Source organism: Microcaecilia unicolor, chromosome 3 (assembly GCF_901765095.1).
Source record: "Microcaecilia unicolor chromosome 3, aMicUni1.1, whole genome shotgun sequence".
Classification (NCBI taxonomy): Eukaryota; Metazoa; Chordata; class Amphibia; order Gymnophiona; family Siphonopidae; genus Microcaecilia; species Microcaecilia unicolor.
Genome location: NC_044033.1, coordinates 182,005,755 through 182,033,535, shown reverse-complemented (window position 1 = coordinate 182,033,535; position 27,781 = coordinate 182,005,755). Strand labels below are relative to the sequence as shown.

At 44.2% G+C, this 27,781-nt stretch overlaps 1 protein-coding gene across 1 annotated transcript in view; it reads right to left on the bottom strand.

Annotated features, from left to right (window-relative positions):
- The window catches only part of BAZ2A (bromodomain adjacent to zinc finger domain 2A), a 205,016-nt gene that overhangs the window by 129,416 nt on the left and 47,819 nt on the right, over window positions 1-27,781 (bottom strand). Inside the window, exons 3-5 of the mRNA XM_030196700.1 lie at window positions 20,262-20,399; window positions 18,143-18,712; window positions 7,894-8,067 (exon numbers count right to left, since the gene is read on the bottom strand). Coding sequence (XP_030052560.1) covers window positions 7,894-8,067; window positions 18,143-18,712; window positions 20,262-20,397 — 880 coding nt within the window. The 5' untranslated portion in view covers window positions 20,398-20,399. The remainder of the gene's footprint in view (window positions 1-7,893; window positions 8,068-18,142; window positions 18,713-20,261; window positions 20,400-27,781) is intronic.

The following is a 27,781-nucleotide window of genomic DNA, read 5'->3' as shown; positions in this document are numbered from 1 at the left end:
CGGTACCGAAGAACCGGTCTTCGATACCGATGCCGTCGAGGTCGACGTCGAGGGGCCGGCGCAAGTTCCAAAAAGACGGTCCCGCAGAACTTGCCTCGCAACCTGAGTCCGTTTCCGGAGACCGAGACACAAAACGCACGACTTGAGATTGTGCTCCGGCCCGAGGCACTGGAGGCACCAAGCGTGGGTGTCGGTCTGCGAGATCGGCCGGCCGCAGCGACCACACTTTTTAAATCCACTCGGGACCTTCGAGGACATCGACGGAAAAATCGCGTCGGCGAAGTCAAAGTCGGCAATGGTGGCTAAAATCACACCACGAAAACTGAAACCGACCGAGCGGCCACTAGCCGCAACGAGGCGTCCCCGCTAGAAAGCGAGGGAAAAAAAAGGAGCGCGTGCTCCACACGCGCAAAATTCTTTTTTTTTTTTTTTTTTTTTTTAATAAAAGAGAAAGAAGAAGAAGAAGAGGCCGAACAGGCCAAAAGCGACGATCCGCGTAAACGCGGTCGAAAAAATCCGGCGGCTGAAACGAGAGAGAGGGGAAAACACAACTCTCTCAGTCGCGGAAAAAAAGTAACTGGCGGGAGCGGTCGCGCACGGGCGGGAAGACGGCCGCGCATGCGCGGTGGGCGTGCCCTGCGTGTCGACCGTCCCGCGAAGCTTATTTCCGGTTGGTGGGGGCTGCCGCGGACGTCACCCAGTCGTGAGAACAAGCAGCCTGCTTGTCCTCGGAGAATCACAAATACACCAACAGTGCAAAAATTGAGCAAAGGGCAACTATTTTTAGTGTGGTGTGGATGCATACTATCATAGGCTAGAAGTGTGTTACAATCCGTTGGTTTAGTATAAACAAAAATTTCAAGAAAACCAGCACAATTCCTGACCTTCACATCCAGAAACAAATAGTATGCTGAAATTTAATAGTAGGATGGCATGCATTTAAAGAGTCCATAAACTGACCTAGCAACTCCACTGTATCAAGCCAAATGGCAAATATATCATCTATAAAACGCTATCAACATTTCACGTTTAAATAGGCACATTTTATAGATTATTTTATTCTCCAGATGGGCCATAAATAAATTAGCCACCAAGGGGGGGGGGGCAAACGATGACCCCATTGCTATCCCCAAAAGTTGCAAAAATAAATCTCCGTTAAACCTAAAATAGTTATTCTGTAAAGCTAAACTTGGCAACTGAAGAATAAAATCTGTAGGTACCAGCACTGGTTGAGAACGCTGATTTAAAACAGATTCTATCACTGCAATAGCTTCTCCTTGTGGTATAGCAGTATACAACAACTGCATATTCATTGTAACTAACAAGGCAGTAGGCAGTACATTTTGAAGATCTTGAATTTTCCTAAGAAAATTAGTTGCATCTTTAATAAAAGGGAGGATGAGGGGAACCATATGAGCCAGGAAACAGTCTACTTATTTACAGGAATGCTCCAGAAGAGAATCAAGTGCCGAGACAACAGGATGTCCCGGTGGTTAAGTGTTTTGTGAATCTTCAGGAATAAATATAAAATAGGTATTTTTGCATTCTTGTGGTTCAAAAAAGAGAATGCATTCTGAATAAGAAGCCCTGAGTTAAGGCTCATGATGCTACCACATGGAGTTGCTGAAGCAAGCTATCAGTAGGGTCTTCACTTCACTTCTGATAAACATTATCAGATAACTGTCACTCCACTTCCATCATATAGTCATGTTAATTAAGAAGAACCACCACGTTGCCTTTGTCAGACCGGTGAATAATAACATTGGGATCATTATTTAAAGATTGTACAGCCTGTCTTTCTTGAGAAGATAAATTCTGGCTACAATAGGCTTTTCTTCCTATGAGGGAGTTGTTTTCTACTATGGCTTTTTTCAGAGCATCCTATGAAACCTGTGGTAGAAGCCTATGGTGGAATGTCATCTTTGTAGGCTTCCAAGGCAGTTGAGGTTTCGTTTGTTAATTTATTTTAACGGACAGCTTGCAATCCTCTCTTGTTATTGTCTTGAGCAAAAAATAGGTTTTGTTGTTATATTTTACATATTTATAAATGATCTGGAAATCGGAACAAGTGAGGTGACTAAATCTGCAGATGACACAAAACTATTCAAGGTTGTTAAAACACATGCGGACTGTGAAAAATTGCAGGAAGACCTTAGGAAACTAGAAGACTGGCATCCAAATGGCAGATGAAATTTAACGTGGACAAATGCAAAGTTATGCACATTGAGAATAATAATCCGAATCATAGATACCTGATGCTAGGGTCCACCTTGGGGGTCAGCATCCAAGAAAAAGATCTAGGTGTTGTTGTAGACAATATGCCAAAATCTTCTGCCCAGTGTGCAGCGGTGGCCAAAAAAAGCGGATGATAGGAATTATTAGGAAAGGAATAGTAGATAAGACCGAGAATATTATAGTGCCTCTGTATCATCCCATGGTGCAACCTCACCTTGAGTATTGTGTTCGATTCTGGTCGCCGTATCTCAAAAAAGATATAGCAGAATTAGAAAAAGTTCAAAGAAGAACGAACAAAATGATAATGGGGGTGGAACACCTCTCATAAGAGGAAAGGCAAAAGAAGTTAGGGCTCTTCAGCTTGGAAAAGAGACGGCTGAGGGGAGATATGATTGCGGTCTACAAAATCCTGAGTGGTGTAGAACAAGCAGAAGGAATCAATTTTTTACTCTTTCAAAAAATACAAAGACTAGGGGACATTCAATGAAGTTACATGGAAATACTTTTAAAACAAATAGGAGGAAATATTTTTTCACTCAACGAATAGTTAAGCTCTGGATTGAACTCTGTGCCAGAGGATGTAGTAACAGCGGTTAGTGTATCTGGGTTTAAAAAAGATTTGGACAAGTTCCTGGAGGAAAAGTCCATAGTCTGCTATTGAGACAGACATGGGGAAGTCACTGCTTGCCCTGAGATCGGTACCATGGAATTTTACTACTATTTGGGTTTCTGCCAGGTACTTGTGACCTGGATTCCACTGTTGGAAATAGGATACTGGGCTAGACAGACCATTGGTCTAAGCCAGTATGGCTTTTCTTATGTTCCTATGCTGCATGTTTTCCACACATATAATCTGTAAGGTGTTGAAAGTGCTGTTCTAATATATAAAATTTTCACAAGACTCATATTTAGGCACAAAAGAACAGGCACTGGCATGCTCCACATTTACCACAATTTTCCCACACATATATATTGAATACATTTAGCCTGAAAATGTGATGAAGTTTTGCGTGATGAAAACATCCACTGTGATGAAATGTTACTTGATGAACTGGCTTGGTGATGAAGTGATATAGTGATGAAGTGTCCATACATCATATTCCCTTATCTTGATAACTGTTTGATATCAGCACGATCACAACAGTGTAACAATCTCTCCAAGGCTCACAATGTTAGGGCCATGGCTACGTCGGTAGACCACTTGAGGTCAGCCTCCATTGAAGAAATTTGCAAGGCTGCTATGTGGTCTTCGGTCCACACATTCACATCTCACTACTGCCATGAGCAGGATACCCAACACAACAGTCGGTTTGGACAGACAGTTCTGCAGAATTTGTTTGGGGTCTAGAGTCTAACTCCACCCTCCTAGTCCTGTTTTGTTCTGTTGCAGGCTGCACTCTCACTCAGATTGTATATAGTTTCAGGTTAATCTGTGTTTGACCTTGTCGTTACGTGGTCCAATTGACCAGTGATGATTATTGTTTTCAGTGAGCCTGGTAGCTAGAGATTCCCACACATAAGAATCATGGGCCTGCTTGTCCTCGGAGAAAGCGAAGATACTTACCTGTAAGCAGGTATTCTCCAAGGACAGCAGGCCTTATTTCTCACATACCCTCCCACCTCCCCTTTGAGTTGTCTCCTCTGTTCTTTTATGCTCTACTATTATACTGACGGTCCTGTGCTCTAGCAGCAGACGGGAAGGCACTCATATAGGCGAGGCGGAGCGTAACACGCGCCAAAATGCTCTGTAAAAGCTTGTCACAAGCTCCAGACTTGAAGGTGCTGAAAAAGGGGCAAAGCACCAGAGAAAAATTTAAGGAAGAACCCAACCAAAGCTACTACTACTATTTAGCATTTCTATAGCGCTACTCAGGCCTAAACGCAGTCTACTGAGCGCAGTAAAATAAAGGAAACTTAAGAAAGGGGAAAATAAACTAAAAATGTAAGAAAGAATACTCCAAACGAGGTACAAAATACAACAAACTAAACAAAAACCGGGAAGGCACAAAAAGAAGCTCTCATAGAAAACCAAACTAGCAGCTGTGAGAAGAGAAAAACGCGTCCACCCCTCACCACTTAAAAAACCAGAACTGGTGGTCCTGCGCTCTCACTGCAGGTGGGAAGACATTCACGCATGCACGGTACAGCACGACTCACGCTCCAAATAGCTCTCTAAAAGCTTGCCACAAGCTCCAGACCAGGCAACGCGGATCGTGTTACCCACAAGTGAGAAATAGGCCTGCTTGTCCTCGGGAAAAAAGGGGTTTTTTTGTGCGTGAAAGAGAATACTGTGTGCTAAAGTTTTCTAATGCAATGCTTACTGCATCGAGGCCTAAGTGGACACCTGAGGCAATGGAAGATAAAAGGCCCTTATTTTAGAAGTATCTCAACAAGTTGATAGCAGCATTTACAAGCACAGATTACATACACAACACAGACATCCCACCCGCAGACAAACTTGCTAACTACTTTAACGAAAAAATAATAAAACTACGCAGCACACTTCCTCATCACAATACCGACATCGAAATCTTCTTCAACGATCTGGACCCATCCTCCGAAGGATACCCAGCTGACCGCATTTGGACAACATTTAATCTCCTCAGCACCGAATCAGTTACACAAGCGACTCACAGGTTCACCAAGACCCACTGCAAACTGGATACATGTCCCAGTCATCTACTCAAGTCTGCCCCAGACCGCTTCATAGCAGACCCTACATCCCATCTAAACTTCATGTTACAACAAAGTCTCTTCCCTGAGGAACATGGCAACATCCTACTCACCCCAATACCAAAAGACACCAAGAAAAGCACAAACGATATTACCAATTACCGCCCAGTTGTGTCTATCCCATTAGTAGTAAAAATGATGGAGAGCTTCGTGACTAAACAGCTTACGGAATACCTGGACAAGTTCTCAATACTACATAATTCACAATCAGGATTCCGATCCCACCATAGCACCAAAACTGTCCTAGTCACCCTCCTGGCCAAATTCAAGCAAGAGATTGCCACAGGCAAAAGCATACTCCTCCTCCAGTTCGACATGTCGAGCGCATTCGACATGGTAAACCACAACATACTACTAAGAATACTAGGCCACTTCAGGATTGAAGGAAATGTACTTAACTGGATCAAAGGCTTTCTAACCACCAGAACTTATCAAGTAAAATCAAAGTCAAACATATCACCACCGTGGAAAGCAGTCTGCAGAGTACCTCAAGGATCACCATTATCACCAATACTCTTCAACATGATGATGATTCCAACCGAGGCCTTAACCCATTCATTTACGCAGATGATGCTACAATATACATCCCCTTCAGACATGATCTGACAGAAATAACCAACAAAATCAACGATAGTCTGAACATCATGGACTCCTGGGCAAACTCATTCCAACTGAAACTGAACACCGAAAAAACACATTGCCTCATCCTCTCCTCTCCATATAACAAATACAAACCCACAACCATAAATACTCCAGGACATACCCGCCCTACCAACAGTTTGAAAATACTCGGTGTCACACTCGATCGCAACCTTACCCTCGAGAGCCAAGTAAACTCTGTAACAAAGAAAATGTTCTATTCAATGTGGAAGCTCAAACGATTAAAACCTTTCTTCCCAAGAGCAACTTTTCGATATCTAATACAATCAATGGTCCTAGTCCATGCAGATTATTGCAACAGAATCTACGCGGGCTGCAAAGAACAACTCATAAAAAAACTCCAGACCGCCCAAAATACAGCAGCCAGGCTGATATTCAGCAAAACAGGCTTCGAAAGTGCCAAACCCCTCTGAGAAAAGTTGCACTGGCTCCCAATCAAAGAGCAGATCATCTTCAAAATCTGCACCTTAGTCCACAAAATCATATACGGCGTAGTCCCAGAATACATGTCAGACCTCATAGACTTATCAATAAGAAACAAAGTCAGATCATCAAGATCCTACCTAAACCTACACTACCCAAATTGCAAAGGACTGAAATGCAAAACAACTTATGCAGCCGGCTTCTCTTACATTTAGCGCACAACTATGGAATGGGCTTCCAAAAGCTGTGAAAACAATCCATGACCACTTGAACTTCAGGAAATCACTAAAAACCAACCTCTTCAAAAAGGCCTACCCCAACAACCCCAAGTAACCCTCTTCACCTACCAACACAGCATAACTATGATCGCACAGGACAACACGCAATCTTCATCCATTTCGACCCTCCACTTACAGTATACCTCATACGATCACTATACAACTCTGTGGATAAGAAATACTGACTGGGCAAACACCTTTGAAGGTACTATGTAAGCCACATTGAGCCTGCAAATAGGTGGGAAAATGTGGCGTACAAATGCAATAAATAAATAAATACACATATACATATTTATTTTTAGAAAGCCATTATCTATATATGGAAATCTATACCATACAGAGATTTCAAAGGGGTGTGGTATTGGTAAGGCAAAAATCTATACATGTATACATACAAAGGGAATACACGTCTATGGGGCCAGGAACACACACGCAGGGAAAAACAACCTGTACGTTTCAATTCTGATCTATACATTCTACACAATGTGACTTGAACAAGGTCACAAGGCATGCCAGTGGCAGATGCAGGATTTGAACCTTAGCTTACCTGTTGCTCTAACCACTAGGACACTTATATATATATACTGTACTTCAAACGTTTTTACACCAACCACCACGTATACCTAGATTGTCTACACTAGTCAATTTAAAACACATACATACATAAATAAATAAATAAAAGAGGCAAACAACCCTCAGTTTGGTAGTTACCATCTGTGTGGCGGCACATATTCTGTTTGTCAATTGAGAAGATGAAGTGTAACAAAGATTCTCTGTGGACAGCTTGGTAATGCAGCCACAAAATTCCTCCCACCTTTTTCCTCGGAGCTGAAGCTCCATCCAGCTCTAGTACTAATCGAGGAAAGGTCCAACACAAGAAGACCCATGCATGCCCAGAAAATTCCATGGAGTATTCTGAGCTCTGGAGAGCAGAAGTCCATCCTGTATCCATCTGAGGAAGTAGACATCTATGTGGCTGCATTATCCTTATGACTACAGGCAAACAGGGGGCATGCGATGAAGCTACAATGTAGTAAATTTAAAACGAATCTGAGAAAATTTTTCTTCACTCAACGTGTAATTAAACTCTGCAATTCGTTGCCACAGAATGTGGTAAAGGCGGTTAGCTTAGCGGAGTTTTAAAAAGGTTTGGACGGCTTCCTAAAGGAAAAGTCCATAAACTGTTATTAAATGGACTTGGGGAAAATCCACTATTTCTGGGATAAGCAGTATAAAATGTTTTGTACATTTTGGGGATCTTGCCAGGTATTTGTGACCTGGATTGGCCACTGTTGGAAACAGGATGCTGGGCTCGATGGACCTTTGGTCTCTCCCAGTATGGCAATACTTATGTACTCCACTGTATGAAGTAAAAGGTGTGCTCTTCCAGAGAAAAACACCATATAATCATCCACAGAAAGACATGCTCTTTCATCATCACAGAAAGCAGATATACACAACACACTATATTCAGCAGAAAGAAGAGAACACTGATGCTGAACTGAAATACTGATTTTAGGAAAGAGCAAACTGTTCACATCTGCAACTGGAACATGTGGCTTACCTCTGGATAAGTCTGGGCCAAATGGTTCCAGGTTGTCCGAGCTCAACAGGTGCAAGTCATCCAGCTGCTCACTGAGGGGCGTGGGGTCATCCAGGCAGCTAATGTCTGGGGCTGGAAGCAGCTCAGCTGCTTCCAGTACTGGGGCTGCTCCACTGTAGTTGCACACTTTAAGATCTTAAACAACAAAAATAAACATTCTACACTTGAAGCACCAAAAGTTATGATGAATTAAACACACAAGGAAAGCTTGTAAAAGTGGGACAGGGCTGGCACCAGAACCCTCCTCATGGTTCCTAGTAGTTTATAAACATCCCTTTATAACTCTGGATTCTCATGTTCCACCACTAACTCCTCTGGGCTGGGAATCTTCTACCCTCTGTGCCTGGTGCAAGTTTTGTGTGCCTTGTGGATTTCTTTCCTATTTCCCTTTACTAGTATATTGCTGTGTACACTGCTGCTGCTCCAGAAAGATCTCAAACTCCCAACTTCAGAACCAAGAATGAGATAACCTCTACACTCACTGTATACAGGCTAAAAGTTAGGCCCATCTCTAAAATTACTAGCCGTTAAGCCCGTTAAAACGGGCGAGTATTGGTATGGGGGTTTTCCAAGGCCCCCTCCCCTCACCGCTGCAAGACCTCCTCCCCCCACCTCGCCGCTGCAAGGCCCCCTGCCCTCCCTCCTTCCCTGCCAGCTCCAAGGCCCCCCTCCATCCCTCCCTCCCAGCTCCAAGGCCCCAGTCCCTCCCCCCTCCCAGCTCCAAGGCCCCCTGCCCTCCCTCCCAGTTCCAAGGCCCCATTCCCTCCCAGCTACAAAGGCCCCCCTCCCCTCCCCCCAGCTCAAAGGGCCCCTTGCCTGCCCTCCCAGTTCCAAGGAGAAATTAGATCTTACCTGCTAATTTGCTTTCCTTTAGTCCCTCCGGACCGGACCAGGATTGGACTGATGGGTTGTGCTCGCCTACCAGCAGGTGGAGACTGAGAAAAACTCTGACTCTAGAGAACCAATAGGAGCCCTGGCCATGTGACCTTAGCCTCAGTATTTGAATAACAAAGCAGGAAAGAAAGAAAGAAAGACCATCTGTGCCGTATGGAATCCTAGCAGCCACAAAGCACTCGGCAATGCCAAGTATCAGAGCTCACCAACAACTCTTACCAGAGAAGTGGTATGGCCCGATTTGTACTACAGCTCACCAGCAACTCTCACCAGAGAAGTGGTATGGCTCCCTTGTATTATAGCTCACCAGCAACTCTCACCAGAGAAGTGGTATGGCTCACTTGTCTTATAGCTCACCAGCAACTCTCACCAGAGAAGTGGTATGGCTCACTTAAAGTTTCACATATATATACTAGCATGGCTTATTTAAAGGTTCACATATATATATACCAGCAATTGGGTACCCCAGCAACTCTCACCAGAGAAGTGGTATGTCCCTTTTGTAGGAAAGCTCACCAGCAACTCCTACCAGAGAAGTGGTATGGCTCACTTGAATTAGAACTCACCAGCAACTCTCAGCACAGAAGTGCTAAGGACCTCAAAGTTCTATACATATATAGATATATAAATATATACATACATATATAGATAGATATATAAATACATACATACACATATATTCCAGCAACTGAACCCACCAGCAACTCCGACCAGAGACGTGGTGGCATGGTCCACTTAAAGTCCTATATATGTACAAGCGTCTTTTTTTTTTTTTTTTTTTAATACCCCGTTGAAAAAGTGACAAAATATGGGAGGGGCCTGGTACGGTCCGGAGGGACTAAAGGAAAGCAAATTAGCAGGTAAGATCTAATTTCTCCTTCCTTAGCGTCCCTCCGGACCGGACCAGGATTGGACTGATGGGAAGTACCAAAGCAGTAACCTTAAGGGAGGGACCCTTTCAAACCCCTAAGCATCTCCGAGTTGCATAGATCACCTCCTGGCGACAATGAACATGTAGAGTGTATATCAATCAAAAGAGAATGAAGATAAGCTCAAAATGGCATCGTACAAAATGTGCACCTAGTGCACCAAAAATCGCTGTGCAAAGGAAAGAACCCCGCTTCTCAAGATGGAGCATATGTTATAACACTCTCAGGAAATGGTCCCCCAGTGAGTAGACAAATAGAAGGTATGAATTCCTTAATACGTCGAGATATAGTGAGGCCGAAACAACGGCAACCTTACCTTGACTAGAAGTACCAAAAGGAAGGACCAAATAGCTTGTAACAGCTCTCTAAATATATAAGATCTGTTTTAATATGTAAAGCATATATAAAGCATATAATTTCCTGTGATCTTGAACGCCAGTAGAAGAGTCCAGACCAGTAAGAAAAAAGTGATTGGAAAAGATGAAAAATGGGAAACTAAGGTAGAGTGAAAAAGAAATACCCAGGTGAAGAAGTACCTCTTACCTAGACGTACTAGCTGATTGGAAAAAAAGAAAACCTGTATGAGAGAAACTTGCAGTCCTGACCCTGCTAGCTGAAGCCATGGCTACTAACAACAGTGTCTGAAAGGAGAAAGAAACCTTAAAGGAAACAAGATGATTTTGAATTATCGTGCGAAGAAGAATAACACCCTGTCCCTCTGACAATGTCACTAAGGCACAGAGGCTAAAAGCTGAGAAGAGAATACTGCAACTACAAAAGATGCCATCCTGCTTAGCAAGGCTGAATGCCTGTCCCAGACTGAGAGCATGCACCAGCCTGAGCAAGAGAGAAACAAAGAGGCCGGACTGGGGAAGAGAGAAGGTCCTCTAGAGAAAACAGAAAACCCCCTCGGCTCCATAAAAAGTCAAGATGACAACCTAAAAGGCAGCCTGGTATATCTGCAAGGAAAAAAAACAAACAAACAAACAAAAAACATAAGGGTTACGCCCCTGAGATCCAAATATCTAAGCGAAATGCCCGACCTGAAGAGAAGGCCACCATGCCAGAAGGGGATGGCATGCTACAGGGCTGGTCAGATGGTAGATCCATACAAATGACTCCCCTTGAATAAAACAGACATCAGCCATGAAATAAACCAAACGTCAGTGCGGATGTGAACCCACCTAGGAGGCAGGACGATTAGAGTCAGAGTGAGAACCGAAGCTGGGCCTCCCCGATGACATCTCACTGCACTGTTCGCTAGATTACCCCTTAGGCAGCTTACAGAGAAAAGTGAAAACATGCAAAAATAAAATGACATACATGTCAATCGTGTAAAGGGGGGCACATGCAAGCCCTGTAAAGAAACAGAATGACCAGATACAGTGGTGGAAATAAGAATTTGATCCCTTGCTGATTTTGTAAGTTTGCCCACTGACAAAGACATGAGCAGCCCATAATTGAAGGGTAGGTTATTGGTAACAGTGAGAGATAGCACATCACAAATTAAATCCGGAAAATCACATTGTGGAAAGTATATGAATTTATTTGCATTCTGCAGAGGGAAATAAGTATTTAATCCCTCTGGCAAACAAGACCTAATACTTGGTGGCAAAACCCTTGTTGGCAAGCACAGCGGTCAGACGTCTTCTGTAGTTGATGATGAGGTTTGCACACATGTCAGGAGGAATTTTGGTCCACTCCTCTTTGCAGATCATCTCTAAATCATTAAGAGTTCTGGGCTGTCGCTTGGCAACTCGCAGCTTCAGCTCCCTCCATAAGTTTTCAATGGGATTAAGGTCTGGTGACTGGCTAGGCCACTCCATGACCCTAATGTGCTTCTTCCTGAGCCACTCCTTTGTTGCCTTGGCTGTATGTTTTGGGTCATTGTCGTGCTGGAAGACCCAGCCACGACCCATTTTTAAGGCCCTGGCGGAGGGAAGGAGGTTGTCACTCAGAATTGTACGGTACATGGCCCCATCCATTCTCCCATTGATGCGGTGAAGTAGTCCTGTGCCCTTAGCAGAGAAACACCCCCAAAACATAACATTTCCACCTCCACGCTTGACAGTGGGGATGGTGTTCTTTGGGTCATAGGCAGCATTTCTCTTCCTCCAAACACGGCGAGTTGAGTTCATGCCAAAGAGCTCAATTTTTGTCTCATCTGACCACAGCACCTTCTCCCAATCACTCTCGGCATCATCCAGGTGTTCACTGGCAAACTTCAGACGGGCCGTCACATGTGCCTTCCGGAGCAGGGGGACCTTGCGGGCACTGCAGGATTGCAATCCGTTATGTCGTAATGTGTTACCAATGGTTTTCGTGGTGACAGTGGTCCCAGCTGCCTTGAGATCATTGACAAGTTCCCCCCTTGTAGTTGTAGGCTGATTTCTAACCTTCCTCATGATCAAGGATACCCCACGAGGTGAGATTTTGCGTGGAGCCCCAGATCTTTGTCGATTGACAGTCATTTTGTACTTCTTCCATTTTCTTACTATGGCACCAACAGTTGTCTCCTTCTCGCCCAGCGTCTTACTGATGGTTTTGTAGCCCATTCCAGCCTTGTGCAGGTGTATGATCTTGTCCCTGACATCCTTAGACAGCTCCTTGCTCTTGGCCATTTTGTAGAGGTTAGAGTCTGACTGATTCACTGAGTCTGTGGACAGGTGTCTTTCATACAGGTGACCATTGCCGACAGCTGTCTGTCATGCAGGTAACGAGTTGATTTGGAGCATCTACCTGGTCTGTAGGGGCCAGATCTCTTACTGGTTGGTGGGGGATCAAATACTTATTTCCCTCTGCAGAATGCAAATAAATTCATATACTTTCCACAATGTGATTTTTCCGGATTTAATTTGTGATGTGCTATCTCTCACTGTTACCAATAACCTACCCTTCAATTATGGGCTGCTCATGTCTTTGTCAGTGGGCAAACTTACAAAATCAGCAAGGGATCAAATACTTATTTCCACCACTGTAGTAGAACTGTCCGAGGAAAGGATGTACCTTCAATACACAAGAAGACCAGAGACCTACCAGGGGCCTCAATATGTAGCCTAAGAAGGCAACAGACCTACCAGGAGACCGAAGACCATTCTGAAAGAACATAAGCTAGAAACAGTCCTGCCAGAGAGCAGGATTGAGTCTTTGAAGAAACCTAAGATGATAACAGTCCTATGAGAGTACAGAAAGAGCATTCCGGACTAACATAACATGGCAACAATGCTGACCAAAGACAGAGTGCTCAGAATAAAACGCTAGCCCTCAGGGATACCTCCTTGCTCCGAGAGCGACTGACAGTCCCCTAGTTGCAATGTAAAGAGACCACATGGTAGTCCTGGAAGTAAAACCAAATGCCAGGAGGAATGTCCTACTCAACTAATGCCGAAAAGAAGAGCAGCAGTCTCGGGGAAAAAAAACAAAAGGGAAGCTGCAAATGCTTCAGAACACTCAAAAAGATAAAGAGCACGGGAGTGCAGCTCATGAGACTGCAAAAGGCAATTGCCCAGGGGAAAAAAACCTTGCAACTATGTCGCATGTAACCCCAAAATATTGTGGAGACTGCGAAATATTTAGACGACTCTTGACCACCAGTACTAGGCATCCTGAGAACCATAAAAATTGCACTTCTCAGTCTGCGACTTGCTGACTTGTCGACAAGAGGTTTTTTTTTTTTTTTTTTTTTAAATAGCTAGCTGACTCGCCATGAGTGAAGAAGAATCTCCCCTTTTCTGAGAGGTAGCATAACTATGATGAACTTTTAGAGACTGGAAAACAGTGCCGTGAAGGGACATTATTGCGCATTGTGAGCTGGTCACACTTCCAGGACCCAGCCCGGGCGGACCCTGCTTAGCTTCCTTCACACCGGGCTCTATACTTCTCAGAAACTCTCCTAAGAGAAATATGCAGAAAAGTTTGTATCAAAAAATGTGCTGCACGAAGCTTCACTATGGATCGAAGGCTTTCATGAAAAAGACTTGAGACTTTGAGAGCGCTCTTGACAGCATTTAGAATTGAAATAGGAGGAAGGAAAATTCCTTCTTAGGAACTAGGTTCTTGTGATAAAGATTTGAGACATTGAGAGTGCGCATGACGGCAGTGAGATTCCAAATAGGAGGAAGGGAGATCCATTCTTAGGAACTAGAAATTAAAATTACATTCGGAAGAATCAAGAGAGAAAATGGTCTAAGATCCAAGAGTCTATGTAGGGAGACCCCTACTTCACATGCCTTGCCGTGAGAGCGATAGAGAAAGGAGGCGAAATGAAAAGCATAACCATCTAAAAATAAAACCGCAAGAACTCCTGGACAGAGGAAATAAGAAGATGACTGTCATGTAAGAGTAGCCTGCAACTATGATTTCATGACACAAAGTTAAACAGGTGAGAGTGGCATGTACCTATGATAACATCCTTACTGCCCCCATGCCTGTGGAAGAACAAACGTATAGCTAACATATAGGAAATATCCTGGTATGGAAAGCAACCTTTCGAAAAATGCTATAACAAAAAAAAACACAACTGTGAACTACCTTCCCACAGTCACATTGGAGCCGACTCTGTGGGTGCTGTGGGTGCTTGAGCACCCCCGATATTGAGAAAAACTCATGTATATGTCCAGGGAGGGGTCATTTTCATTGGACTTAGCACCCCCAATAATTTTGAAAAGTTGGCTCCTAGCCCACAGACAAATGCCACCCGAGATTATAAAGAAACAAACATCAAACAGGCTGGCCAAGTAATGCATATATAGTGGGACACAGACGTACAGGAGTCCCAGAAAGAGAAATAAATTACTAAAACTGGGACCTGCACCCAGTTCTGTAGCCCACCTTTTGATGCTGCTTTTAACTCCTAACCCTTATTCACTCTGTTCAGGACCCTTATTTTAAACCTGCTCACTTTAAAATCTCCTTATCTCTTGTTTGTTCTGTCTGACCTAATGAGATTGTAAGATCTGAGGAGCAGGGACTGTCTCTTCATATTCAAGTGTACAGCGCTGCGTTTTTCTAGTAGCGCTTTAGAAATGATAAATAGTAGTAGTAGCAGCTTCAGAGACTGTAGTGCTGACTATTAGGCTACAGCAACCAGCTACTCAACATTAAAAACATAAAAAGCAAAGAAATGACCCCCCTAAAGAACATAGGCGACTCCTGAGAAAGATCAGCCCCAAACGGCCCGAAGACGGCGAAAAAGAAAGTCCCGACGCACCCCCCAGCGGCGCACAATATTTACAGGAGCCGGAAGAGGAGATCCCCGACGCTGGCATACAGCGCGTCTCAGCTTCTCGGACATGACGGTAACGCACGTGCACGCGCGTACCCGATTCGCGCCAAAATCTCTTTTTTTTTTTTCTTTTTTTTTTTAAGCCCTGCTCCGCCGAACAAACCGCTTAGGGAAGAACACAAACGGCAGTGCTAAATAAAATACAGCTCAACTCAAAGAGGGCTGAAAACAAAATGCTGCCGCTTACTCTTTTTATTTTTTTTTTTTTTACACAGCTGACTCACAGCATTCCCATGCAATCAAACGGAGCTGTCTGCTCATTCAGTCAGTGGGGACAAGTTGTCTTTAATTTTTTTTTTTTTTACACCTAAACTCCTCCAAATTACTGCTGCCTCTTTTTTTTTTTTTTTTAACCAGCTAGATAAAATAGACACCTAAAACAGCAACCAGAGCTGCCTGCTCGTTAAAGTAATGGGGAAAACTCCGCTGAAGAGTAATAGAACAACACATAGCTGTCTGCTCGTTAGAAGCCGGGGGATGTAGCTTGCTCCTTAAAATGCTTATAAGATTTAACTTTCTATAGTGGCTGCCTCTCCCAAAGACATACACCTTTCTAAACAAAGGGTAGTCCTTCCCAGCTATGTATGGGAGATGGGGAGGAAGGGGGGAGGGACCCGGAGACATCCGAGTTTGACACCCCCAGAGGCTGTAAAAGAAAGGAAAAGAAGTCCCTACCTGACCAGCGTCTAACAGAGAATTCCTAGGCACAGAAGAAGAGGTAGCAATGTTGTTCTTATTGTAAACCTCTAAAAGAGAAAGAGAGAGACTAATGGGCTCGCTTCCTACCTGCTGGGAGACTGAGAAAATACTGAGGCTAAGGTCACATGGCCAGGGCTCCTATTGGTTCTCTAGAGTCAGAGTTTTTCTCAGTCTCCACCTGCTGGTAGGCGAGCACAACCCATCAGTCCACAATCCTGGTCCGGTCCGGAGGGACGCTAAGGAAGGCCCCATTCCCTCCCAGCTCCAAGGGCCCCCCTCCGTCCCTCCCTCCCAGCCAGCTCCAAGGCCCCCTTCTGTCCCTCCCTCCCAGCTCCAAGGCCCCCCTGCTTCTGATCTCCCATGTCCAGCATCCTCCCTCCTTCCCTGCCAGCTGCAAGGCCCTCTGTCCCTCCCTCCCAGCTCCCTCTGTCCCTCCATGTCCAGCATTTCTCCTGCCCTCCCTCCCCCCCCCCCCAAGGTCGCCGCTACCGGTCCCCCCCCCCCCCCCCGGAGTCGTCGTCGCTGCCGCCACCCCTCCACCCAGGCCAGGCCTTCTGTTCGCTAGTGAACTTACAGCGCCGAAACCGCAGCAGGCAGATCAGCTGAGCTCCCATCGGCCTTCCTTCTCTGCCTGTGTCCCGCCCTCGTGTGACGTAACGTCGGCGAGGGCGGGACACAGGCAGGGAAGGAAGGCCAACGGGAGCTCAGCTGATCTGCCTGCTGCGGTTTCGGTGCTGTAAGTTCAATAGCGAAGAGAGGGCCCGGGCCAGGTGGAGGGGGGCGGCGGCGACTCCGGGTGGTGGGAGCGGTGGCAGCGACCTCGGGGGGGGGGGGGGGGAGTGGTAGCGACCTCGGCGGTTCCCTCCCTCCCCTTCGCGCAGTTTCCCTCTCTGTCCCGCCCCCGACATCATGTATTGACGCGGGGGCAGGACAGAGAGGGAAGTCTCTACTGCGCATTTGTGGGTGAGTACGGTCACTCGCAATTTATAAGTTTGATGTGGATCACTAATCAAAAGAACTTATGCAGTTGGACACCACTTAATCCGAGCTGCCTTAACAGATAATTATGGCTGTATAAATCATTCAGCAGCCAAAACTATCCATCTGAAAAGGGGGCAGGATATGTGGCATTCCCAGGCACTTAGACTTCTAACTTACACATATAAGTGGCAATATTCAGCTGCTAAACATCAGTTAGATGGCCAAGCGGGCCACACAAATAGCAGGTATTACTTGAATTGTCTAGCTTAGATGGCTCAAGTTACAGGAGTACATTCAGCAGTGCCACATAGACAGTATCACTGTACATAGGTATGATTTGAGAACACCTAGGTTATAGGTTATACACTTCAAATCCTACTGACTTCCTGATCTTTACACCACAAGGCGTCCCTTATCAGCTAATAGCTTTCACCATTCAAAGGGCCATGGCAGTCAGAGAACTGGAAGGAACTACATGGTCCAATTTCAGAAAAACACTGCTTGATGAGTTCAAAAGGCTCTCTGAAGCAGTGAAGACTGAACTGCAGAGTTTCTGTCCCATTCCCTTCCCTACCACCCTTCTGACACCCCATAACCAGAAGTAAACTGCCCAATACTGAGCAGAGCAGTTATACCAGACCGTGAATTTCCCACTTCTTCAAGGAGTTTACTGTGTATTGAAAACATCATGCTAAGATAGCTTTACATAAAGAGGCCATTCATTTCCTCAGGCAACCCAGAGGAAGTCACAGGCATTTTCATCTCACTTTCCTTTTTTATCCTTTATATTTCCAGGGCTGGAATGCAGTACCATGAGTCTTCATTTGCACCTCTCCAGGGATTTTTCACTATTTTATATCTCCTCCCTTCCCTAAACTGGCTGCAGTACTGTCATTGCAGCAACAGTCCTTAGCTAGGGGCCAGGCACCAGGGCTCCTTCAAGAACCAGCCAACAATGAGCTCTAAATCCAGCCACCAGGTATCACCATTGAGTGCTGTGGGGCCTCCTCTCTCCAGAAGCTGTAAATGCTGCATCTGCTAGACCCCCAGCCCCAATCAATCCCTGAAGCAGAAGACCAGAGCCAGGAATCGAACCCAGGTTCCTCTGCCCTTTCATTTCTAATGGAAAATTGAATACATACACAAAGTTGTAATTCAAAATCACAACTTTGTATATCTTTTTCTTCCCTTGTTGAGGACAATCTGTATGGATGTTTTAAATAAGTTTTGTATATATTTCTTCCTACTTCCTGCTAGTTCCTGTATGTGGTCAGTGGAAGGCTGTTTGCACTGTCAAGTCTCTGCCTCCTGTATATGTTGGGACACACATTATTTCACACTTTTGGTCAGAAATCCTCGTACCCCAGACTCCTCAAATGGATCCCAAAAGCCATAAGCAAGTTGGACTGCTGAGACACTGTACCTGGCTGTGTTGCTTCTAAATCCAAGCTTTCCACCAGAGCTGTGCCACTCTCTGGGACAACAGAGGGCATCTCCTCCCTGGCTGCCACCTCGGCTGGCTGTTCGCTGTCCTCCTCCTGCACACAGTTGGAAGGTGAGACATTCTGAGCACTGGAAGCCAGCTGGGGTGCCACACAGAATGTAGGGGGCTCATTTGGAATCACTGCTAAACCTTCTTCATGGAAAGAATTGTACAGCTCCTGGGAGTTGAAACTGAGCCCGATGGAGCTCTGGCTGCTATTCCCCCAGAACTCTTGGCCTCCCTTTTGGATGGCATGGTGCCCCCCAGCACCTGCTTGTCGGCTTGCACCAATTAGGCCGTTCAGTGTGTATTGTCTAAGCCCAGGGAATTGGGATGTGTGTGAACTGTCCTTCAGGCTCCCAGCCGCAGTGGGATGATACTGTTTATAGTTCCAGAGATATTCATAGCCCACAGGATGGCTGAGGAGTGATGAGTCGGAGGAATGCGTAGCCGATGTGGTCGTATGCGATACTGTGGAAACACCATTAATATTTATGTCCCCATTGAAGCCTGAAAAAAGAAACCAAACAAAAACTATAATGAAAGAGAGAAAACAGAAAATGGTGGCAACACTTATTCAGAGAATCCTTAGTAAAAGAATTAGCACCGAGGTTGGAAATGGAGCCTCCCATTACATATCAGTTTGAGCCTCACTAGGTTGTATTAGAAACTTGTTTGGCCTGAGACAAGTAGCTGATAGTGAAAACTGGATCACCACAATCTGAAGCCCTTTTCTGTTGCATTAATACATGTGCACAGTGCTATGATGACTTGGAGAGATAAGGTCAGGCATCTTTCCAGCTGACAACCATAACACCTAAGACTCGGACACTGTGCAGTTTTAGGAGCAAAGTGGGATTGGGGCTGACCAGCATTTGGATGATAAATCGATAAAACATGGAGGAAGGTTGGTAGCTCAATACCATAAACAGCTAACACACTACCTCAGAATGGTGCTAGCGAAGGGGTTCTCAATCTAATCCTCAGGACACACCTACCAGAACCCTTATCCACACTCTTATCACCTCTCGTCTTGATTATTGTAACCTGCTTCTCGCCGGCCTCCCTCTTAGCCATCTCTCTCCTCTTCAATCAGTCCAAAACTCTGCTGCGCAACTCATTTTCCGCCAAAGTCGCTATGCTCACATTAGCTCTCTCCTTAAATCACTTCACTGGCTCCCTATCCGTTTCCGCATTCAATTCAAGCTTCTCTTGTTGACCTATAAGTGCATTCACTCTGCCGCTCCCCAGTACCTCTCCACTCTTGTCCCTCCCTACGCCCCCTCTTGGGTACTCCGTTCTGTAGATAAATCTCTCTTATCTGTCCCCTTCTCCTCTACTGCTAATTCCAGACTCTGTCCCTTTTATCTTGCTGTACCTCTCACCTGGAATAGACTACCCGAGCCTGTACGTCTACCCCTGCCTTTGGCCGTTTTCAAGTCCAAACTTCAAGCCCACCTCTTTACCACTGTTTTTGACTCCTAACCACTACTCACTTGCCCTGTCCTTTTATCCTCACCTCTTTATTCCCTTACCCTTATTGATCTGTCTGTTTACCTGTCTTATCTAGATTGTAAGCTCTTTGAGCAGGGACTGTCTTTTTGTGTATGGTGTACAGCGCTGCGTATGCCTTGTAGCGCTACAGAAATGATAAGTAGTAGTAGTAGACACACCTAGCCAGTTTGGTTTGTCCCCAATAGTATGCATGCAATTCGCATACATAGTCTTCATTATATGCAAGTCTATCTCATGAATATTCAGTGGGGACATCCTGAAAATCTGACTGGCTAGGTGTGTGCCAAGGACTGGGTTGAGAACCACTGTGCCCTTCCTCTAAACTGGTGCAGACTCAACGCCCACAGCACTGGAGGCAGTGTGCTGCTTTGACATGACATGTTAGGAAATCTCTAAGGAAATCCAACACTCTATACATCAGATTGCTAGTTCACTTGGCATCCAATTAAACATTGCGCTTCCCTTATAGTGCTAGTAGAGGAATTACAGACTGCAATGTTGTCAGGACTGTAACTGCATATACCTTCTCCACTGCAACACTCACCTTTTCCTTGAGAAGTGAAGTTTATAGAACTCCCATTTGTGTACAGATTCTCCATAGAAGAAGGGGAAGGCTTGAGTCCTGAAGCAGCTGACACTGAGGAAAGGCCAGTACAGCTAAAATGATTATTGGCTTCCATTTCTGTGAGAAGAAATATACAAAGCAAAACATGAGTCCTCTGATTATAGGGTAGGTAATAGGTACACCTCCCCAGAACTCACATTTCATTCTAAAACTTTCAATGCAAACCACCAAAAACAGAGATGCCAGGACTGCAATTACCCTAACAAGCAGGCTGCTTTTTAGCAGAGTGATAAGTAAAATAAATATTCTTTTGAAATGCAAATTAATCACTCAGGGCCCACTTTATTAAGACTTTTTACCACTCTGTGTCTATGGAAGGTAATAAGTTGAAATAAAACAAAAAAGAAGATAAAAGGATACATTTTTATTGGACTAACAATACATTTTTTGACTAGCTTTTGAAGGCAACACCTTCTTTTTTTGGTCAGAAATGAGCAAAAGATGACAAATATCAGACTATATAAGTGAAACATAAAAGCATTCCAATGCCAGTCTCAGGAGGAAAGGTAGGGGTGGGGGTAGGTGAAAAACAGAGAGAGATGGATGGGTATTCAAAGGATGACAAAGCAGCATAATTTTATGCTTTGTAATGTGATAGGAAACCCAGATCTTTCTTAATCCTGTCTGGTGAGTTTCAAATTATTTACCATTTTAACTTTAAAGTTCTTTCATCCCTGGATTCTTTTAAAAATGTCTTTTAGTATTGACCATAAAGTCTTTGATGCAGTGCTCTGGTCTTGCAAAGTGTCTGTGTAAGTTGATTCTCATCTTTAGCATCTGGCCTGTCTCCCCAAGGCCTACACTCGCAACCACTTTCACATACGTGTGCACCAAAACCTAGAACTCTCTACCGAAAGACTTAAAAGGAATGAACAACTACCTAACATTGCGAAAACAACTGAAAGCTCATCTCTTCAGGAAATTTCTTTCTGGCAAAATCACATAGCTAAGGAGATCCCAGCCACCACACCACACCACACCACGTCACACCAGTGGCGTAGCCACAGGTGGGCCTGGGTGGGATCAGGCCCACCCAACAGTAGCACACATTTAGCGGTAGCTGATGGGGATCTCAAGCTCGGCCAGCTGAAGACTTGCCCCCTGATGGTAACAAAAACGCTACTCTCCACGATACTGCACACACTCAGTTTTCAGCGCATGCCTGCTGCATACTGCCAAGGTGGAAGGAAGCATTTTCCCGCCAGCTGAAATATTTTTTTTGGTGGTGGTTGGAAGGGGGGAGAACACTTGGTTCCCACCCACTTCTTGCCTAGGCCCACCCAAGATTTGTTGTCTGGCTATGCCCCTGCGTCACACAATCACAGACATAATTGGAACCAGGCTCGCAATGACCCTCTCAATTTGTAACTTGTCAACCTAAGTTAACTGCAAGTCACACTGAACTTACCACAAGTTTGGAAAATGTGGGGTACAAATGCAGAAATAAATAAATAAATAGAATCCATAGAACCTGAAAATTGGAGGGTGGCCAATGTTAACAGTGATTTTTAAGAAAGGTTCCAGGGGTGATCCGACCAATTACAGACTGGTAAGCCTGATATCAGTGCCGGGCAAAATAGTGGAAACTATTATAAAGAATAAAACACATAGATAAACATGGTTTAATGGGACAGAGTCAGCATGGGTTCACCAAGGGAAGTCTTGTCTCACCAATTTGCTTCATTCCTTTGAAGGTGTGAATAAACATGTGGATAAGGGTGAGCTGGTTCATGTAGTATATCAAAATTTTCAGAAACCTTTTGACAAAGATCTTGAGACACTCCTGAGAAAATGAAAGAGTCATGGGATAGGAGCAATGTTCTGTTGTGGATTAGGAATTGGTTATTGACAGAAAACAGAAGGTAGGGTTAAATGGCCATTTTTCTCAATGGAGGAGGGTGAATAGTGGAGTGCCACAGGGATATGTATTGAGACCAGTGCTATTTAACATAGTTATACATTTTCTGGAAATCGGAACAAGTGAGGTGATTAAATTTGCAGATGACACAAAAATATTCAAAGTTGTTAAAACATGCAGACTATGAAAAATTGCAGGAAAACCTTAGGAAATTGGAAGACTGGACATCCAAATGGCAGATGAAATTTATGTTTAAATCTGTTTTATTAATTGAAAAACCACTACAATCTATAGGATACGCATAGAACGCAACTAAATACATAAAGCGAAACATCTATATCCACACTCTTCAAACAGTTATATGTTTTCCCCCCGTCCCTCCTTCCCTCCCCTTGTTATAACCTTTCAACATACCACAACATACAGCAGTAGATTTAATACAATAACTTCCCTACCTCTGGCAGATGAAATTTAATGTGGACAAATGCAAAGTGATGCACATTGGGAAGAATAATCTGAATTATAGTTATCTGATGCTAGAGTCCACCTTAGGAGTCAGCACCCAAGAAAAACATCTAGGTGTCACTGTAGACAATACGCTGAAATCTTCTGCCCAGTGTGCGGCAGCGGCCAAAAATGTAAATAGGATGCTAGGAAATATTAGGAAAGGGATGGTAAATAAGACCCTGAATACTGTAATGCCTCTGTATCGCTCCATTGCATTCAATTCTGGTCACCATATCTCAAAAAACATATAGTGGAATTAGAAAAGGAAAGCAACCAAAATGATAAAGGGGATGGAACTCCTCCCATATGAGGAAAAGCTAAAGAGGTTAGGGCTCTGCAGCTTGGAAAAGAGATGGTGGCTGAGGGAAGATATTTTTGAGGATTACAAAATTCTGAGTGGTGTAGAATGAGTAGAAGTGAATCAATTTCTTACTCTTTCAGAAAGTGCAAAGACTAGAGGACACTCAATGAAAGTTGCATGGAAATGCTTTTAAAATAGGAGAAAATATTTTTTCACTCAACAAAAAAGTTAAGCTATAGAACTCATTGCCAGATGGCATGATAACAGCAGTGAGTGTATCTATGTTTAAAAAATGGTTTGGACAAGTTCCTGGAGGAAAAGTCCATAGTCTGCTACTGAGAAAGACATGAGGAAGCCACTGCTTGCCCTGGGATTGGTAGCATAGAATGTTGCTATTATTTGAGTTTCTGTCAGGTACTTGTGACCTGGATTGGCAACTGTAGGAAACAGGATACTGGGCTAGAAAGACCATTGGTCTGACCCAGTATGGCTATTCTTATGTTTTTATGTCTTTGGGGGCCACTACTGGCCCTCAGGCCTTGCACTGAAGAACACTGCAGAATACAGTCATAGGCCCTGCCTCCTCCTCCTGCACAGGTTTCCCATTAGGCCCGTTCTTTCAATACATACCATCCTACAATCAAATTCAAAAGTGACTACTTCCCAGAAAAAGTCAATTTTTTGGACACCACAGTTTCAATCAGAAATGGCTATACACAAACATCTATATACAGGAAACCTACACACAAATGCAGTTACCACCATTCACATACACAAATTAATCCATTATACACAGCCAAATCACAAGATACCACCGTATCTGCTCTGACCCAGGGGACAGAGATAAACACCTCAAAATCCTGACTGAATCCTTCAAACAAAAAGGCTACAACCCCACAATAATCTCCAAGAATGTTGCGTCCTCCCTTAAAACACCCAGGGAAAAATTATTACAATACAAGAAAAAGAAAGCCACAGACAGAATCCACCTTGTAGTGACATACAACCCAGAGCTAGAAAAATTAAGAAAAATCATAAAAGATCTACAGCCACTACTCCAAGAGGATGGACTACTGAAAGAGAGATTCCCATCCCCACTAGTGCTGGCCTTCCGACAGCCACCCGACTTAAAACACAAACTAATGGACGCAAGCTCCCGATAAAAACTCAAAAAGACGAGAGTGGTACACATCCTTGCAATATATCCAGCTGCAAACTATCCCAAAACATTTCAAAGGATCTCACAGTCATTCACAAAGGAAAAATATTCAACAGAAAGGAATCCTTCACATGCGCATCTTCCAATATGGTATATATCATTCAATGTAAAAAGTGTGACAAAGGGTGCTATATTGGAGAAACAAGTCAGATGCTAAAGAGGATATTTCATTTACACAGACATCATATGAAAAATGCCAGTGCCAACCAGGATGTCACCTCTATGAGGCAGTACTTTACAAAACCAGAACACTGTATCAATGATTTTATGGTGAGAATACTAAAAGGAAACTTTAAGACAATCCAGGAACGTAAGACCTTTGAAGTCAGAATGATTAAATATTTTGACACCCACTAGACAGGACTTAAAGATCTGGGTTTTCTAGCCCATTATAAACCATAAAATTCTACTGCTTTGTCAACCTGTTATCACCATGCATCTTTCCCTGTCTCTCAGCCACCCAGCTCCCATGTTTCTCAACTTACCTACCCCACCCTCTTCCTATGAGACTGTTGTTGAAATGCTTTGATGTTTCACTTATATATATTGTAATTTATCAACATTTGCTTATCTCTGATCTGAAGAAGGGTTACCTTCAAAAGCTAATCAAAAGTTAGTCCAATAAAAAAGGTATCATCTTATTTTATTTTCTCTGTTTTATTTTATTTCTATTGATTACCAGTAGGCCAGAAACCTATGTAGGAGGCTGGGGCCCATGACTGCACACTGACTAGTGCTGTTTCCCTGCTCTGAATGAATGGGGGAAATGGAGGGCAAGATGAGGGACAGTGGAAGCTTGTTATTTTGTTAGACCAATGTCTTGGATCATGTGAATTTAAGAAATAAAATAGTGTAAAACTGGATATTATCTTAGAAAGTACTCCAATAAGATGTTTCAGGAAGAGTGGTCACATCATACTACAATCCTTTTTATTCCCCTCCCCTTGAAGGAAGTAATTTTCCATTTTGTTCTCATATACCTGCTGTAACTAATCCATCCCCAACAGATACATAAGAACATAAGCATCACCGTTCTGAATCAGACCAATGGCCCATCTAGCTCAGCATCCTACTTCTAACAGTGGCCAATCCATATCACCACTAGAGGCTGATCAAAACTGCTTTTTTCAGTTTCGGCCGAAACCGAAACTGCAGCTGAAATGTCTACTGTTCAGCCAAAGCCGAAACCAAAACCTAAAGCTTACTGTATAAATGTGAACCAACAAGACCCACTGGGGATTGTCAGAACTTGCAGTCGGCAGCCCTCTGCTAAACCCACAAGAGATTAATACCCTCCAGTCCCAGGAACTGCAAACACAGGCTGACAACTGGAAGAGCCATTTTAACAAGGCTTCTCAACAATACCATAACGTTTTCTTCTTTACTATGTATGTACGCACCTTAATGCAATACCACTTTAATCCTTATGTCGAAAACGATCTCTCTATAATTGATGACCTAACAGATGTTACAATCTAATCTATCACTCAGAAACCTATATGCAATACCATAATGTATTATTCTTTACCATGCATGTACGCACCTTAATGCAATACCATTTGTAATTCTGTTAACTGGAAATGGCAACCGCCACTACGGCAAATGTAAGCCACATTGAGCCTGCAAATTGGTGGGAAAATGTGGGATACAAATGCTACAAATAAATAAGTCTGGTATGTTTAGGTTCCCCAAGTCAATGCAGCTGTAGTTTAATATTCTCCGAGATAGGAACTTTGTGAGAGCATGTAAAAAAAAAAAATCATAATTACCAGCTTTTTATGTTTACCCAAACTGTGCACAAGTAACAATAGAAAGTAGCACTGAGATGTTTCCCGTTTTGTATTTAGTTAAAGGACAAGCTTGACATAGATTCTTACTAAAACAGGGTAAAGGAGTTCTTACACCAGCCTGATGCACAATTCAGAATAAAAAAAAGCCCATTCATGTTACTGAATGTGAGGACTATATGCTCTGAAAAATTACAATGAAGAGCAATACATTTCTCAAATTATTTTCCAATATATAAACTTAATTTTGTTGTAATATCATTTCCCTACTATAAGCTGACCAATTATTGTGCTTGCAAACAATCACTGCAAGTTCCTTTTTCATAGAATCCAGCTTCTGCACCTCACAAGTTTGCTCAAATTTCTGCATCTTAATCATACCCAACACAGCCTGGAAATTCTTTAAAATCACCCAAATAGAATCCAAGCCAGATTATATATAGCGAATGCTACATACCTGTAGAAGGTATTCTCCGAGGACAGCAGGCTGATTGTTCTCACTGATGGGTGACGTCCTCGGCAGCCCCTCCAATCGGAATCTTCCTAGCAAAGTCCTTTGCTAGCTCTCGCGCGCCCGCGCGCACCGCGCATGCGCGGCCGTCTTCCCGCCCGAAACCGGCTCGAGCCGGCCAGTCCAGTATGTAGCAAGACAATACACTTCAAGGGAAGACACAACTCCAAAAGGGGAGGCGGGCGGGTTTGTGAGAACAATCAGCCTGCTGTCCTCGGAGAATACCTTCTACAGGTATGTAGCATTCGCTTTCTCCGAGGACAAGCAGGCTGCTTGTTCTCACTGATGGGGTATCCCTAGCCCCCAGGCTCACTCAAAACAACAACCAAGGTCAATTGGGCCTCGCAACGGCGAGGACATAACTGAGATTGACCTAAAAAATTTACCAACTAACTGAGAGTGCAGCCTGGAACAGAACAAACAGGGCCCTCGGGGGGTGGAGTTGGATCCTAAAGCCCAAACAGGTTCTGAAGAACTGACTGCCCGAACCGACTGTCGCGTCGGGTATCCTGCTGCAGGCAGTAATGCGATGTGAATGTGTGGACAGATGACCACGTCGCAGCTTTGCAAATTTCTTCAATGGAGGCTGACTTCAAGTGGGCTACCGACGCAGCCATGGCTCTAACATTATGAGCCGTGACATGACCCTCAAGAGCCAGCCCCGCCTGGGCGTAAGTGAAGGAAATGCAATCTGCTAGCCAATTGGATATGGTGCGTTTCCCTACAGCCACTCCCCTCCTATTGGGATCAAAAGAAACAAACAATTGGGCGGACTGTCTGTGGGGCTGTGTCCGCTCCAGGTAGAAGGCCAATGCTCTCTTGCAGTCCAATGTGTGCAGCTGACGTTCAGCAGGGCAGGAATGAGGACGGGGAAAGAATGTTGGCAAGACAATTGACTGGTTCAGATGGAACTCCGACACGACCTTTGGCAAGAACTTAGGGTGAGTGCGGAGGACTACTCTGTTATGATGAAATTTGGTGTAAGGGGCCTGGGCTACCAGGGCCTGAAGCTCACTGACCCTACGAGCTGAAGTAACTGCCACCAAGAAAATGACCTTCCAGGTCAAGTACTTCAGATGGCAGGAATTCAGTGGCTCAAAAGGAGATTTCATCAGCTGGGTGAGAACGACATTGAGATCCCATGACACTGTAGGAGGCTTGACAGGGGGCTTTGACAAAAGCAAACCTCTCATGAAGCGAACAACTAAAGGCTGTCCTGAGATCGGCTTACCTTCCACATGGTAATGGTATGCACT